This window comes from Podarcis vaucheri (assembly GCF_965113315.1).
Source record: "Podarcis vaucheri genome assembly, chromosome: 8".
Lineage (NCBI taxonomy): Eukaryota > Metazoa > Chordata > Lepidosauria > Squamata > Lacertidae > Podarcis > Podarcis vaucheri.
In genome coordinates, this window is record NC_138766.1 from 12,879,337 (window position 1) to 12,895,128 (window position 15,792).

The following is a 15,792-nucleotide window of genomic DNA, read 5'->3' on the forward strand; positions in this document are numbered from 1 at the left end:
CCAGCCTTTTGTATTCATGCTTGGGAAGTTGGTGTTTGAGGGTGCTGGGCTTGCGTACACATTATTCACAACTTCCAACACATCTGTTGTAGACAAAGTCTAGGGACAAATGCATCTTGAAATCGAAATGCTGCTCTAAGCTCCTTGGAGAAAAGGTGTGATGATGATGGTGGTGATAGTGCTGTGTGCTTACTGAAGTTTACGTACCAAAATATTGTACATAAGTGAACACACCATTTCCCCCCCCCTGCCAGTAGGAGGCCCATTGAAGCCCAAGGGGGTGGGGGAGATCACCTGCCACATTTTAAAAAAATAGTTCTTACCTTTTAAACTTAGGTTAGTGTGTATAGGGCTGCAGCTTATCTTATTTCTATTCAGAAGAAGACAGGAGTGCCTGGCGTGCTCTGGTCCGTGGGGTCACGAAGAGTCGGACACGACTAAACAACTAAACAACAACAACATTCAGAAGAAAGCCCCATTGAGTTTAGTAGGACTTACAGTGGTACCTCGGGATGCGAACAGGATCCGTTCCAGAGCCCCCTTCGCATCCTGAATGGAACGTAAAATGCGTCTGTGCGGGTCGCGTTCTGCCGTTTCTGCGCATGCGCATGACGTAATTTTGAGCGTCTGCGCATGCACGAGCAGCGAAACCCGGAAGTAACACGCTCCGTTACTTCCGGGTTGTTGCAGAGCGCAACCCGAAAGCGCTCAACCTGAAGCACATTCAACTCGAGGTATGACTGTACTTCCAGGTGAGTGTATATAGGATTATAGTTCCCACTGATTCATTGAGTAGACATGCAGTGTTAGATGCTGTTCTAGAGGCAAATATGGAATCTTGCCCACAGGGGTGGAGAGAAATTACTAGTCTATACATGACAGTAGGTAGAAACTGGCAGTGGCAGGCAGAAGACAGAAAGTATAGTTTGTAAAGCTAGCATACCTGGAAAGAACATGATTGTAGACTCTGCAGTTTAAGCAAGCAACAGCTCTACTTGAGTTGGACCTATTTCCATGTAAATATGCTTAGGACTAAAACCCAAGACCAGGGCTCAATAAATTGACTGGGAGGGAACCTTAGAGACTGCAACATTGCTGGAGATAGCAGGTGTGAATCTGGCCAGTTCTTTGAATGAAAGCTGCATGAAACAGAATAATATATCTTGAAGAAGATTACAGCCAAATATCCATGGTTGGAAAGGATTTGGGAGCAAAAGTCTTGGCCAGGTTGACAGCATTGATGGGAGGAATACGTAATTAATTTTGATTTGGGTATACCTTGCAACTACTGACATTACTTTGTTTTAAGACCACATTCAGCATCATGTAGGTAGCTGTTACTTGCTTCCTGTTATTTGAAATAGACGTGTCTATTTCTCACCCATCTCCCAAAATAAAACATCATGTTGACAAGTGGAAGGGATACATACTTCACATAAAAATACATTATATGCTAAAGAGGTGTTAGTGAGCCTCTTTTAGACCTATGGCCAGATTCATACCTTGCCAACTTTCTGGGGGCCGCATTTGGGTGGTAGGTGGAGCCAGAGACAACAAAAAACAAAAAAACCCACAGGGTAAAAGTGGATTCCAACATGAACAAAATAAAAATATTGTACAAAATTGTATGGATCTTACATATATATTTATATATTTTACATTCAGTTCCCCCTTATTTTTTGGAGGAATTGTATAGTGAAAGATACATGAGATGTAAAATTTATGTCTAACCCTATGACTGACAGATGTCAGATGATATCAAGTGATTGGCAGCTGAGAGGACTTTGCTGGAAACGGCTTTGTGGACCATTTGAAGGGGCCTGGCAGGCCTGATGGTTGGAGATTCCCTATCACTGTACTAAGGGAAACTGTTCTGCTGAATTGAAATACTTTCTTTTTTATTGTTTCCTTCCATTACAAATGGCTATCCTCTTGGAACTGAATTCACCCTTAGCCCTGTTTCATACTAATAGCCAGTACACAGAGCTAATAATTGCATGAATTCCACACAGCCATCATACATGGTGAGCAGTTCTCACACAGTGTGACCACTGTGTGGAGCTCTTACCACACAGAAGGGTTTTTAATCAAGGGAACAGGGTAAAAAAGTGATTTTCTACTATGTTCCCTTACTCTTCTTTAACTGAATGAAAAAGGTGCTGATTTTCTCACGTGGCCAGTCTGATACCCCTATGAAATAAGGAGGATCTCTTAAACAGCCAGGCCACAATCCAGCTAAATTACTATTATTTTATAAAGTTAGTTGTGTGTCTAAGGGTTCGGTCCTGTTTTTCCTGTCACCTAGGAATAACTCCTGGTGAATTCAGTGGTTCTTACTTCTGACACACAGAATTGTTATTGACCCTTTGTAAGTTTATCTAAATGCTTTAAATAAACAATTATAATGTACAGCCACATTAAATCTTACTGACAGCCACGATACTTTAGTTGTGATGCACCTGCTCTATTGGTTTCACTGCAGGAATTAATGTTCCACAGCAATATGTATCCATATATGATTGTTTCAATTAATAAATGAAATTCTTATAGTGTTCTAGTAGGCCATACACGCCAGGTGGGAAAGTTAAGCAGGAAAATGAAGGAAGACTTGGTCTTTCTACAACTCTCAGAGGTTCAAGGCGGGGTAGCTTGTGAGAAAGTCTTATCAGTTGTGGCCCCAACAATGCTTGGATCAGTCAGGGCAGCCACTTGCACTCTGGACCCTTGCGCCTCCTGGCTGATAAAAACTAACAGGGAGGGGACAGCTTGCTGGGCCACGGAGGTGCCTTGCAAGAGGGCTTAGTCCCTGCCAGCTTGAAGTGGGCAGTGGTAAAAACATTCCTCAATAAAACCCTCAATAAAATCTAAATAACTGCTGGCCAGTTGCCAATCACCCCTTCTTGGGCAAAACTATTCAGCAGGTAGTCGCAGACCAGATCAAGGGGCTCTTGGAAAAAATTGATTTTCTAGGTTCATTTCAATTGGAGTTTAGGCCCAGTTTTGACACAGAAACAGCGTTGGTCGCCCTGTTGAAGAAGAAGAGTTTGGATTTGATATCCCGCTTTATCACTACCCGAAGGAGTCTCAAAGCGGCTAACATTCTCCTTTCCCTTCCTCCCCCACAACAAACACTCTGTGAGGTGAGTGGGGCTGAGAGAGGAAGCGAACCCGGTTCACCAGATTACGAGTCCACCGCTCTTAACCACTACACCACACTGGCTCAGTGTTGGGAGAGAGGCGAGGAAATATGTCCTTGTTAATTCTCCTTGATCTCTCAGTGACTTTCAATACCATCAACCATGGTATCCTTCTGGAGTGGCTGTCTTAGTTGGGGGTTGGTGTCACAGCTTTGAGGTGGTTCTGGCCCACTTGGATGATCACTTCCAGAGGATGACACTTGGAGAGTGCTCTCCAGCCCTGTGGAGCCTTCATTGTGGGTTTGGCTTTATCCCCCATGCTGTTTAACATCTACCTGCAACCACTGAGTGGGGTCATCAAGAGTTTTGAAGTACATGGTCAGCAATATGCTGATGATACACAGCTCTTCTCCTTTGCATCTGCAGGTGTGGCAGCGGATGTGCTGGACTTTTGTCTTGCATTGATAAGGTACTGGATGAGAGCCAATAATCAAGCTCAAGACAGAGGCACTGTTAGATGGAAGTTCCCTAGACCAGATTACTGGGAAGCTGCCTGCTCTTGATGGGATTACACTGCTTCTGAAGAAGCCGGTACACAGCTTGGGGGTCCTTCAGGGTCCATTGCTGTCGTCTGAGGCTGTTTGCTTCAATGGCACTGAGTGCCATCAGCTTTGGCTGCATCCCTATCAGGACAGGGATTGCCTAACTTCTGCTCTCTATGCCCTGGTAACCTCCAGGTTAGATTCCTGCAACATGTTATCTGTAGGGCTGCCTTTGAAGATGTTTCGGAAACTTAAGCTGGTGCAGAATTCAGCGAACAGGTTGAGCATATAACATTGTGTGCTGGCCTGACTGCACTGGCTGCCAGTTAGTTTCTGGGCCCAATTCAAAGTGCTAGTTTGGACCTACAAAGTCTTAATCAGTTCAGGACCACAATATTTCAAGGACCATCTCTCCCCATATGAATCTACCCAGACCCTGCGATCATCATCTGAGGCCCTTCTTTGTGTGCCAGAGGTCCGGATGGTGGAACATGAGAATGGCCCTTTGCTGTGGACTGCTTCACTGTCATAACCTCCATCTTGTCTGGATTCAATTTGAGTTTGTTCATACTCGTAAGCCTTCATTGTCTTCTTCTAGTGAAAATGTATTGACATCCTGGTACAATTAGGATGAGGGAAACTGTTAGTGCCATCTTTGCAGCAATCTGCTCCTAATTCTGTAGACAGAATACGGAAGTTGTCTTGGCTGAATACATCTCCTGATATGTTGTTATTAAAACACAGACCTTAGTATTTGGGAGGCCAGAGATTTTTCACTCAAAACAAAAGATTTTGTGTGGGTGAATGTAGTGTGCAGCTTTTAGAGAGAAGGGTTTTTACTTGAATAGTTGATTACTGCTCGCACTGCCACAGGCTTTGGTAATATGAAGCCCTGAGTGAGGGCAAAATTTGGTTCCCCCAAATATTTCTTCTTTTCACAACAATTCCTTTTGGTACTGTTGCTTTTTTGTGGATACTCTCAGTAGGTACCCATATAAATATAAGGCTTTTATTATTATTCTTATTTTGCAATCCCTTGACTTGGGACCCTGTGCAGGGGAACTGCCCACACCACAGTAAATTTGACACGGTTGAATTCAGTGGAGCTTACTCCCAGGCAAGTGGGTATACGACTGCAGTCTTAAGTTGTTGGTGTGATATGACAACTGGGGAGCCAGATACTGAATCCAAATTTGTACAGGCTGAGAGATAACACTCTTCCTCATTACTTCAACATATCTTAAGACTCCTGAATCCTAGGGCTTAATGCTGTGGACAGCTGCATGAAAGTAAAATGGCCAATAGGTGGCAAATCTTCCATTTCCAAGAGAAGTAAGGAGCAGAAGGGGCAGAATTGATACAACATATAAATCGTAACGGTCCTGGCATTATAAATACATTCCACCTTCGCTCAGACATAGCTGACATTAAACCTTTTGTCCTTAGGACAAATGGCATGATAAAAGCTGAACGGCCTCCTCTCCAATATACTCAAGATGAAATTACAAAATAAAACAAATAAATAATGAGGGGTCGGGAAAGCCAGGCAAAAACTTTCCTCTGTAACCAGGCCTTTGGCCTTTTAACTATCAGCAGCTTTTTAGAAGTTGGTGGGATATTTTTAATGTGTATTTTCTCTTTCCTCTTCCTTTTAATATATCTGTGCGGGGTTTGTTGTCTGTTTGCTTAGCTGTAGATCACTTTGGGTTATCCTGGGCAAGATAAAGCAACTGACAAATTTAATAAAGAAATAAATTTCGAAAGTGTCTCTGGCACCATGTGATTGTAGCTTGTTGATTGATGAAGACAGTGCTTTTTTCTAAAAAAAAATGTTTAGGGGTACTCTCATTTTGACTCAAGAAAATCACCATTTTATAGTTCAAATTGGAAAAAATAAATACAGCAAATGGACAAATGTACAAAGTTTCACAAAATGTTTAGGGGTATGCGTCCCCCTGCGTCCGCCCAGAAAAAAAGCACTGGAGACATACATCTTTACCTTGACCTTTAAAAACCAAAGACCTGATCTTACTATCCTGTAATGTGTTGTATGGAATTATTGTTTTGGAGGATTATTGTATGTTCTGTGTTGTGTTTTCATATGACTCAGGGGCCTTTTTTTTTTTAAATGAAAGGCAGGCAAGAAATGACAACTGCCATGACTTTTGTTTGCTTTCAGACCTGAATACCAGCTACTTAAAAGAAGTGTGCATGCACACGAAAGCTCATACCAAGAACTAACTTAGTTGGTCTTTAAGGTGCTACTGGAAGGAATTTTTTTATTTTAAAAGAATGTGTGTATTTTTAAGAGCATAATATATTTTGGTTGTCCCAACTTCAAAGACGAAGGAGGGATTGTAAGTTCTCCTGAGGAGCACCCATCATTGCACTGAAATGCTCCTTCTTTTCTGAGGGAGACTATATTAAATATATACTGGTGCCCAGTGCTTTTTAATTTTTTTTTTAAGGATACTCTAATTTTCTTACTCATATTGAAACACTGCCCCTCAATGAGGCCAAACTTAGATTCACAAAATGTTCAGGGATATGCGTCCCCCCGCGTCCCCTCAGGGAAAAAAGCACTGCTGGTGCCTATTATTGATTCCTATTGTTTCTACGTGGGTAGTATTGAGGGAGGAAAAGTCGGCAGCCGACTTGGATTTTGGGCGCGGGAGCCTCAGCAAGGCCTGCGCTTTCTCGTCAGCGCTGTCCTGACGCGGCCTCCTCCCGCCTGGGCCGGCCTGCATCAGGTAGTTGTGGCAAGAGGAAGAAGAAGAAGAAGAAGGGGGCGCCATCGCCCGTGGGGCGGCGCCAGGCGGAGGCAGTGGGCGGTCGGTCGGAGCGCGGCGCCTGCGCGCCTTCTTCCACAGCGGGGCAAGCGGGAGCTCCTCGGGGCAGCGTCGCGGAAGGGAGAGCGCGGAGTTGTGTGTGGGGCGGCTTGGCCGGCTGCTTTGGCCGGCGTGGCGCGGGCGGCATGGCGGAGGCGGCGTTGCCAAGCTCAGGTAAGGAATGGCTAGGGCGGGAGGCCGAAGCCGCCGCTGCCGCCGCCGGGCCTGGATGGTGGTGGTGGGGGGAATGAAAAAATGCGAGCCTCGTGTGTGACAGGACCCGACTTGGGAGGCCGGAGGGGTGGGGAAAGGGGGGCGAAGGCGCCGCCTGGCTTCCCGCTCCTGAGGGGAACTCGTCGCCTCCACCCGGGTCAGCCCCTCCGCCGGGCACAAGGCCTCGGACGGGAAAGGTCGGAAGGGCGAGTTTTCGCCCTGCTTCCGTGAGTGCAACCGGAGAGGAGCGGCGGCGGCGGCGTGTGTGTGCGGGCCGGGGGGGGGGGGGTTATACAGGCGGCAGTAGCATCGGTTGCATAAACGCGCTGCTCGTGCTACTTGTACGCCGGGCTCTCCGAGCAGCTTGGAGGGAGGGCGCACCATCCGTGATTCCCAAGCGCGAGGCGGCGAGCCTGGAAGAAGTCTGCAATATTGCATGGTGGTGGTGACGGTCCTCATTCCTCAGCTTTCGCCGCCGCCGCCGCCACTGCTGCTGCAGTGCATCTCGCATCAACAGATGTCGTGACGCTCATGCAAAAAGCGCGGAAAGGAGCATCCACACAGCTGCAGGAGCCCCTCGGTGCAGGGAAACGCCGGAGCTCGGGAAAGGGCTCCGTTGAAATGCCCCATGCGGGGGCAGATCATCCCGAAATACCGTGAAGCCGAATATGATTACCCGTTTTTGCAATGCAGCACTGAGACGTTGATTCTTTTGGCTTGCCAGTATGTACTGCGGGGATGCAGTTTGGGGCGGGGGGGCAGCGGCAGAATTTAATTTTAGCAGAAGGGCTGTTGCGATAGTTGTTTCTCTCTCTCCCCCTTCTCCCCTCCCCCCCCCCGCCGTCCACTTTTGTAGTTGACCTTTACGGTAAGGTTATTTGAAATAGGCATCTTATAGAACGTAATTTGTTTGCAAAATGTTATTTCCTGAGTAGGGTACGGAGATGAGCTGCCGATTTTTTTTTATTGCTGAAGCAAATAAATTCCTATCTGTAATAGTAACAGCAAGATGTGTGTTGAGACTCTTGGTTGCTGCACAACAAGCAGTATAAGTCATGCACACAAAAGGATATTTGCTTATAAAATGTAGCTGATAAATTATTATTATTATTATTTATTGAATTTATATACAGCCCTGTACCTGGGGGCCTCAGGGTGATTCATATAAAATACCGTGACAATATATAGAATGTCATAATGGTATACTGCATGAGAAAAGCACATATACCTCAGTGCTTGTAGTTATTTGGCTTTGGCTTAATACTGCAATCAATCAGTTAATTGTGATAAATGTAGTACTGTGGTCTTGATCTTTTTACCAAAGAAACAAAATGAAACAAAAACATGCCAGTGTGTCCTGCATTGTTTCCCAGCAATTTCTCCCCCAAAACCTGAAAGGTACCCAAAAGAGGCTACAGTATTTTGACATCACTTGGCCAGTTAGTTCATTCTGGGTTTTGCTGAACAGCAAAATGCTTTTTTTCAATATATATTCCTTTTTCCTAGGTGTGTTAAATCCAGATGCAACTGACTTCATTCCAAGAGACAGGCAAACTTTCAGTCTGAACTGGAACAGTCAATCCAGATTGGAATCAAATCGGGACAGAAAGGCTATACCACCTTCTGCTCACAGTAAATATGAAAATTCTCCTGTAGATCAGCATACTTTTTATAGTCTAGAGAGTCAGCATAGAAGCCAACCAGATTCTTCATTGTTCAACAGTATGGGTAAAACAAAGGGCCGCAACTTACAGAGTCAGCGATGGCTGAGATCAAGGAATGATAGAACACATGGCAAAAATCAGGCAAAGCAGACAAATGCAGGGAATTCAGAAGATCCTCAGTGTTTAGATAGCAGATTGATTCCAGGACGAAGGATGAATCCAAGAGAGTACAGTGATTTTTCTTCAGACAGTGAAAAGGAGGCTGCTACTGCAGATAATAGAGGAGCAAAGCCAAAGAAGACATATTTGATGCATTCACGTGGAAGAGGATTGAAGGAAAAGGAGAAACATCCTCCTGAAAGGGATAAAAGAGTAGTTTCTAAATGGAGGGACAAGCCCTTTGAAAATATACCAGCAATAGATCTTACACAGTCGGACTCTTCTGACGCATCACTTGGAAAAGCAATATCTGATGGCTTTTCTGACAATAGCATTGCCCGGAGAAAGTACCCCTTGGCAAACAGATATTTTAGGGAGCCTATGTGGAATAAAGAGACTGGCAAAAGGCAAGATACATCTAGGAGCAAACATGTAAAACATGTTAAGAATGCGTCCCTTCCGCATCCTCCCAAAGAACGCACCAGTGAGAAGAGAGAATCTGTGCTGCGTGAAAGGGGTTCAAACTTAGTGAGTGTGGCACAGGCACAGCCAGTACAGGAATCAGGTACACGTGATGGGAGAAAACCTGTCCTTCAAGATGGATATAAAAGTAGGCGCTGGAAAAAGCAAAATGATGCACCAAAGAGCAAGGAAACTCATACAGGTAAATTTCTCCATTCTTAATCCATTTGAGGACCTGAAAGTCCAGTTGTGTGCTTTCCTTTAGCTTTTACAAAAGTGGTTTTCCTTGGTGCTCTGCTTTGTTATTCAAAATGCTAGAAGCTGGCTGTATGGATGAGTGCTCTGGATGTATATGTAGGAAACATCTGAGAAAAAATAAGTTAGGGTACATGCCTTATGATTGCAATGTTGGAACAGGGCAAAAAAAATGAATGTCAGAAAGATGGGTGGATATAGTGTTTGCAATGGGAACTTTTCAGCAGCAGGTGAAGGCCTTGTTTCTGGTCTTTGAAACTTTGTTGTTGTTGTTGTTTGAACTTTTCAGAGATAGGAAACTTGTGGATCTCCAGATGTTGGTTTTATGCTGATTTTACGCTTATTTGTGTGCTGGTGCAGCTGCTGAGTCAATTGCTTACAGTACTTGTTATTTATTTGCAGTTGATTGTATATATTCCTAGGTTTTCAGTTGTGAACTTGATTAATTGTGTGGTATATAATTGCACCGGGCAAGCTTTTAATTTCCTGGGTTTAGAATAGGGTGTGATATCTAAATAGTGATCCTAATTGATCTCCAAATGGTATATTGGTGATTTTGAGGAACGCTATGGAAGTTTCCCTGGAACCACCTCAGGAGTTCCTCAGAGGAGAAAGACCAACAATGTCTGATTTCGCAGTCCTAGCCCCATGCACCTGGCATTCAGTAGGGCTTACCTCTAAGTAGACATGGTTAGGATTGTGCTGTGAGAAGCTTTTCTGAAACGTAGCTTGCTCATCATAACAATTATTTGTGCACTATCAAACCACCAGGATGTTTTGATGCACATGTGGCAAAGTGGTGAGGCTTAACATGGATGAACTAGAATTTGCCTCAGATTATCTGCAGCAGTACAGTGGTACCTCGGGTTAAGTACTTAATTCGTTCCGGAGGTCCGTTCTTAACCTGAAACTGTGCTTAACCTGAAGCACCATTTTAGCTAATGGGGCCTCCTGCCGCCGCCGCGCCGCCAGAGCACGATTTCTGTTCTCATCCTGAAGCAAAGTTCTTAACCCAAGGTACTATTTCTGGGTTAGCGGAGTCTGTAACCTGAAGCTTATGTAACCCGAGGTACCACTGTAGTTGAGTCAGTGTGTGAAGTGTTCCTTAAAGATAGAACACGTTTAACCACTAAGGTTATAAATGACATGCTCTGTTTGTAACAAACAAATAATGTCCTGAAGTTCAACATCATGTTGCTTGGAAAGGTGTGCCAGTAGTACTGTAATGTCAGCAGCGCTTGCTGTGCAAAGTCTCTCATCTTTGTAGTACTGCTGAGCAGACTGGTGTTTTGGAGTTGCCTGCTGTTTCATGGCAATTACAGCCACTCTGCATTTGCAAAGTCGTACCTACAGAGAATCAGGACACCTGCTGCACTGATGAGATAGTGTTGATATTTAGATGAAAAGATATTCAGTGCTTGAGGGAGCATCACCTTGCCTATTGGCAGTATGACACTTTTTGCTTCTTGTAATGTACCGTATTTTGCACTCTATAGGACACATTTTTTCCCCTCCAGAAAATTGAGGGGAAATGTGTGTGCCTCCTATGGAGTGAATGCAGGCTCCTTGGCTTCAGTGATAGCAACGCTAAGCCTCCGAAGCGCAGAGGGAGCGCTCCCTCCGCGCTCCAGAGGCTTCGCGTTGCTTTCACTGAAGCCTGGAGAGCGAGAGGCGTTGGTGTGCACCGACCCCTCTCGCTCTCCAAGCTTCAGGGATAGCCGCGCACAGCCCCTCCAGCAGGGAGAGGCTGCACGGGGCTATGGCTTCTTTAGCCCTGCGCAGCCCCTCCCAGCAGGGAGAGGTTGCATGGGGCTAAAGAGGAAGCCAAAACAGTGAGCGGGATCCATCCTGCTCACTGCCTTGGCTTGTGCCATAGCCCCGCGCAACCCCTCTGTAAGGGAGAGGTTGTGCAGCCTGCACGCTGCTCTTTGGGGCTGGGGGGGGGTAGAAGTTTTTTTTTCTTGATCCCCCCCCCTAAAAACTAGGTGCGCCCTATGGTCTGGTGCGCCCTATGGAGCGAAAAATACAGTAACTCGGTGATCAGGGTTGGAGAGGAGCATCTACAGTCAGCATGCATATCTGAACTCTACCACCACAAAATATTTGTTCATTTTGCTGCTCTTAGCCTGTAGCGCATAAAATTTATTCCTTGGAGACCTGTCAGCAACTGTCATGGACTGGTTGGACGCAGAGGAATGGTGGGAGGAACCAGCTGGGGAACCACCAAGGGAAGATGGCTCAGAGCACGGGGATTGGTGGTGGGATGACAATGAGTGGTCCGAGGGACAAGATGGGAGAGGAGCTGTTGGAGACCTTTGTTCATCAAATGGCTGGAATGGCTAGTGAAGGTGTTTGATGTTAAATACAGGTATGGGCCTTGGGTAGGGTGGGGAGATGCTTATGCAAGATAAGATTCAAAAATAAAGGAATATGTCCTGAAATGCCATTCACAAATTGGTAACTGAAGTCAAAAGCATTGTTATGCTGCTGTACATTTGTTTAGTATGCCGCAGGACTTATTTGTTGTTGGAATAATGTTTGTATATGTCCTAAAATATCTTCCTTAGGGTCTCTGATAGAGCAGCTTACCTCAGAAAAATATGAATGTATGGTATGTTGTGATGTGATCCGTGTGGTGGCCCCAGTGTGGAGCTGTCAGAATTGCTATCATGTGTTCCACTTGAGCTGCATTAAGAAGTGGGCAAGATCACCAGCAGCACAGACTGAAGGTCAGTATTTCCTCCAACTTGCTAAATGTATTGATAAGACCCCCTGTGCTTAACTGCTTTTAGATAGTTGTACATAATCTTGTGTGACAGCCTCAATTAACTTTATGTAAAACAAGTTTATTGAAGTACTGTATTATATGAGACTTTTTTCAAGAAGTGGTTTTTCCTATATTTTATTACTTCAGGTGATCAAATACATCCTGAAATTGATTGAGAATTATAAAGCCTCCCTCATTTTTTTTGCAGATGGTAATAGTGGCTGGCGGTGCCCTGCTTGTCAAAATGTTTCATCCCAAGTTCCTAATATTTACACCTGTTTCTGTGGTAAGTGTCTTTCAGAGTCAGGAATATTGAATGTTTTTTAAAGTTTCATCATTCTGATATGGGTTCGTTTTGATTTCATTTTTCCAGCTAGGCATAACGAACCTTCCAGTGCATTTGTAACTCAATATGGCTATTGTTTTCATTTTGTTTTTCAACAGTAAACATAATCTATTATACTCCACTTACTTCCCATCCCATGTTATTCAGAAGCCCCTCTTCTCTGAAGAGGCTTTTCAGAAGGCAGGTAGTTGCACAAAAGAGAAGGACACTTCCTTAAGTTAACTAATATTTTTAATGTTAGGGTTGTTTGTTTGTTTGTTTACTGTTTTCACCTAAAAAACTAGAAAGGATGGAATTTACACTAGGGGATTTGCCCAACATATTACATGCCTTGAGAAAAGCAGTACTGAAGAGTAGCATATAAATTTAATATACAGTATACATTTGAACATTTTAAATATATACATACATAAATATACACGCCCCCATACATACTGACACAAGCACACATTTCATTTGCTTGTCTTCATAAAGATCTTTAAGAAATACCATTTGCACCTTGTGGTATGGATGCTGCCATCTTGTCTGCTGCTGAACAGTTTGCTGTCACTATGGAAACATTCAGCTCCATCTTTTAAAGCATAGACTGAATCACATATGTTTAAAATTATAATAGGATGTGAATGATTATGGCTGTAGATGATTGTTTCCAGTTCTTTTAATAGCTGGCAGGTGTGTTGAATGAGCCTGTAGTGGGGAGAGGGGTGAGGGGATGAACATGTAGGGCTAAAGTTGCAAGGAGCATGGAAACCTTAATTGTATTTGTAGGTACATGAAATGAAGTTCTGTGCATACTTCTTGAATGGATATAATACGTATTATGCACAAACACACACATATACATAGACAAAGAATGGATTAGAGACAGAAGAGAAGGGTGATGTGTGCTGGAAGAATTTCGTCATATTGTCCTCATGTAAGTTTAAAAACCTGTTGTAAAATGTAAAAGAGGATTGAATTAAAAAAAACTTCATTAAGAGTAATCACACAAAAGGTAATCTTTTAAAGCTTTAATATAGTTCTGTCTTTGATTGATTTTCAAAATGAACATTCTCTGTATTGTTTTTTTTTCTATAGGTAGGGTAAAAAATCCTGAATGGAATCGAAATGAAATTCCACATAGCTGTGGAGAACTCTGTAGAAAGAAAAGATCAGCTCAAGATTGTCCACATTTATGTAATATGTAAGTATTTTTCCAATATTCCCAGCGCATTAGATTATATGCCTTAACTCTTGAAAGATAAGCAGGGCTTTTTGCTTTTGTTCTGCAAAAGCATGTGGTGGGTAGAACAGTCCTAACCCTTGATCCACTGCACTGAAGAAAGCTAGGGTGCAGCTGACTGTCCAGGTGCCACTGTGAAGGTCTTTGCTGCACTGGCCAAAATGGTGGGCAGAAGCTATCACTGGTGGTATCCCCACTAGTGGTAGCTAGTATCAACTCCCCAAAATGGAGCTTCAGGGTCAGCAGATGAGGAGAACACAGAGCTTGGCTGGCCAAGAATCCACCGGGTGCTAAGCTGGTCCAGCTACTGCTAATGGGCCCATCCTGGGCCTCTTGGCTATACCAGCCTGGAGCTTGTGCAGTGAAAAAGAACAACTTCACTGGCCTCCCCGTTTGCCTGCCTAGCCAGTGTGAACGGCAGCATTTTGGACACAGCAGTGGTTCTGCTGAGATCGTAAGCAGGGCTTGCTGAGATGGTGCAAACGTTTATGGTGGGGTTCACTTAGTTGCATGTTAGAGATAAGCAGCTGTAGGGTCATATATTTCCTTCCCATCCAGCCGCTTCCTTTTAGGGTGTGAAATCCTTTTGCCCTTTCCCTGTTAACTTTCACCATGGGTGAGTGTTAAATGAAAATTGACATTAACTAGAATATCAAATGATTGTGCTCTAAAATAAATAACTGCTCCTGATATTCTAAAGACAGCTGGGGATTTGTTCCTCATCATTATATCTTAACTAGGCTTCTGTGTTGTGTTAGGCATGGTAGTATTGTGTCCAACACTGCAATTATTAAATTACGTTCCGTGTAGTAAAGTTCTGATGATGCCTTAACTTCAGCGTGCAAGGATAACTGCTGACTTTTGTGAATCAGATTGAAATGAAAATGTTACAAAACTTAAATTCTGTTGAATACTTCCATTTTTCAGACTCTGCCATCCAGGACCTTGCCCATCATGTCCTGCTTTTATGACCAAAAAATGTGAATGTGGACGCACAAGGTGAGATCATACTTAGACTTTATTGCAAAAAGCTTAAGATTTATTTGCGGCCTGTCACAGAATAATAATTTAGTATTTTTTTTTGTAATGTCTCCGAAGAATCTGAAAAATTTAAAATAATACAGTATTTATTTAAAATAATATTTTTAAATGGTCCATATAATTAGGAAATTGTCTGGCTACCGTTTTAATGGCATGTATCTCCTCGTATACATGCTTCTTCCATGTGTAGATGCCTGTGTAGTTGGATTGTCTACTGCAGTGCCCTCCTCTGGCTGGTGGCCAGTGTTTTTAATGGCAATCATTCTTTTTACCAAAATTTGAAAATATGGAAGGGTGCTGTTAGGGAAGAAAAACAAAATTACTTGAGAAGGAAAGCATGACATAGATACTAATATTATATGAAGCTTCAATAGGATATTGCAATAAGCAAATCTTTCTGTACGTGATCTCTCTATGTACAGTGACAAGCTCTTACAGGTTGTACAGCAAAATGCATCAGAAATAGATGCCACCCTCTCTGCTGTGATTGCCTAGCAATTGCCTGCTGTCTTTATGATGTACACCACAAATAACTCTTCCTATTGTGACTAATCGTGCCCCTGCTGTGTGAGATTCCTGTCAAGTAAGAATTTCCAGACAATTCATAGATAATTTTGATACATCTGAAATAAATGGAATATGATTTATGGGCTGGCCCTCGAGTTTTCTTTGTCCATTGCTGCTGCTAATGTAAAAATGAAGTTGCCAATATTTGGTGCTATTGTTCTTAAGGTGTTTTTTTCTCAGGTTGTCCCACGAATTAAAACTAAGAAAAATAGTAAAAGGTAAATATAGTAAGGCCCACTAAGCTCAGGTTTTCAGTTTTGTGTTGCTTCTGTGTGTATCATAGTATGCTATATAATCATTTTGTGTATGATTACAATTCAGAGTTGTAGATTAGATTGTCCTGTTGAAATTGCATTAAATCCTCACCCCCCATTTCCTTTTTAGTCTTGATTTCCTTTCACTTTGAAATTAGTCTTATCTGGATAGACTCTTGTTTGGTTATATGGAAAAGGGCATGCACAATGGTACTTGAATTATAAATCAGCATGGATACTGAGAGCAGCCTTAAAGAAGAAAAAGATAAACTAAAACAATGCCAGGTCAATTTCCCCCTGCAGCATCAGAAACAGGGTGTTTGGGGTGGGGATGA

General features: G+C 43.4%; 1 protein-coding gene across 4 annotated transcripts in view; it reads left to right on the plus strand.

Moving 5' to 3' along the window:
• Positions 1–6,276: 6,276 nt before the first annotated feature.
• The window catches only part of NFX1 (nuclear transcription factor, X-box binding 1), a 34,827-nt gene continuing 25,311 nt past the window's right edge, over positions 6,277–15,792 (plus strand). Inside the window, exons 1-6 of one of the 4 annotated variants that reach the window (XR_014222295.1) lie at positions 6,277–6,681; positions 8,227–9,207; positions 11,828–11,989; positions 12,236–12,313; positions 13,451–13,556; positions 14,523–14,594. Coding sequence is in view for 3 of the 4 variants with exons in the window: in XM_082234238.1 (XP_082090364.1) it covers positions 6,654–6,681; positions 8,227–9,207; positions 11,828–11,989; positions 12,236–12,313; positions 13,451–13,556; positions 14,523–14,594 (1,427 nt within the window). In the remaining variant the exon portion in view is untranslated. Of the gene's footprint in view, positions 6,682–7,152; positions 7,444–8,226; positions 9,208–11,827; positions 11,990–12,235; positions 12,314–13,450; positions 13,557–14,522; positions 14,595–15,792 lie in introns of those variants that run through there. The other 3 variants (XM_082234238.1, XM_082234237.1, XM_082234239.1) reach the window with 3 other exon arrangements.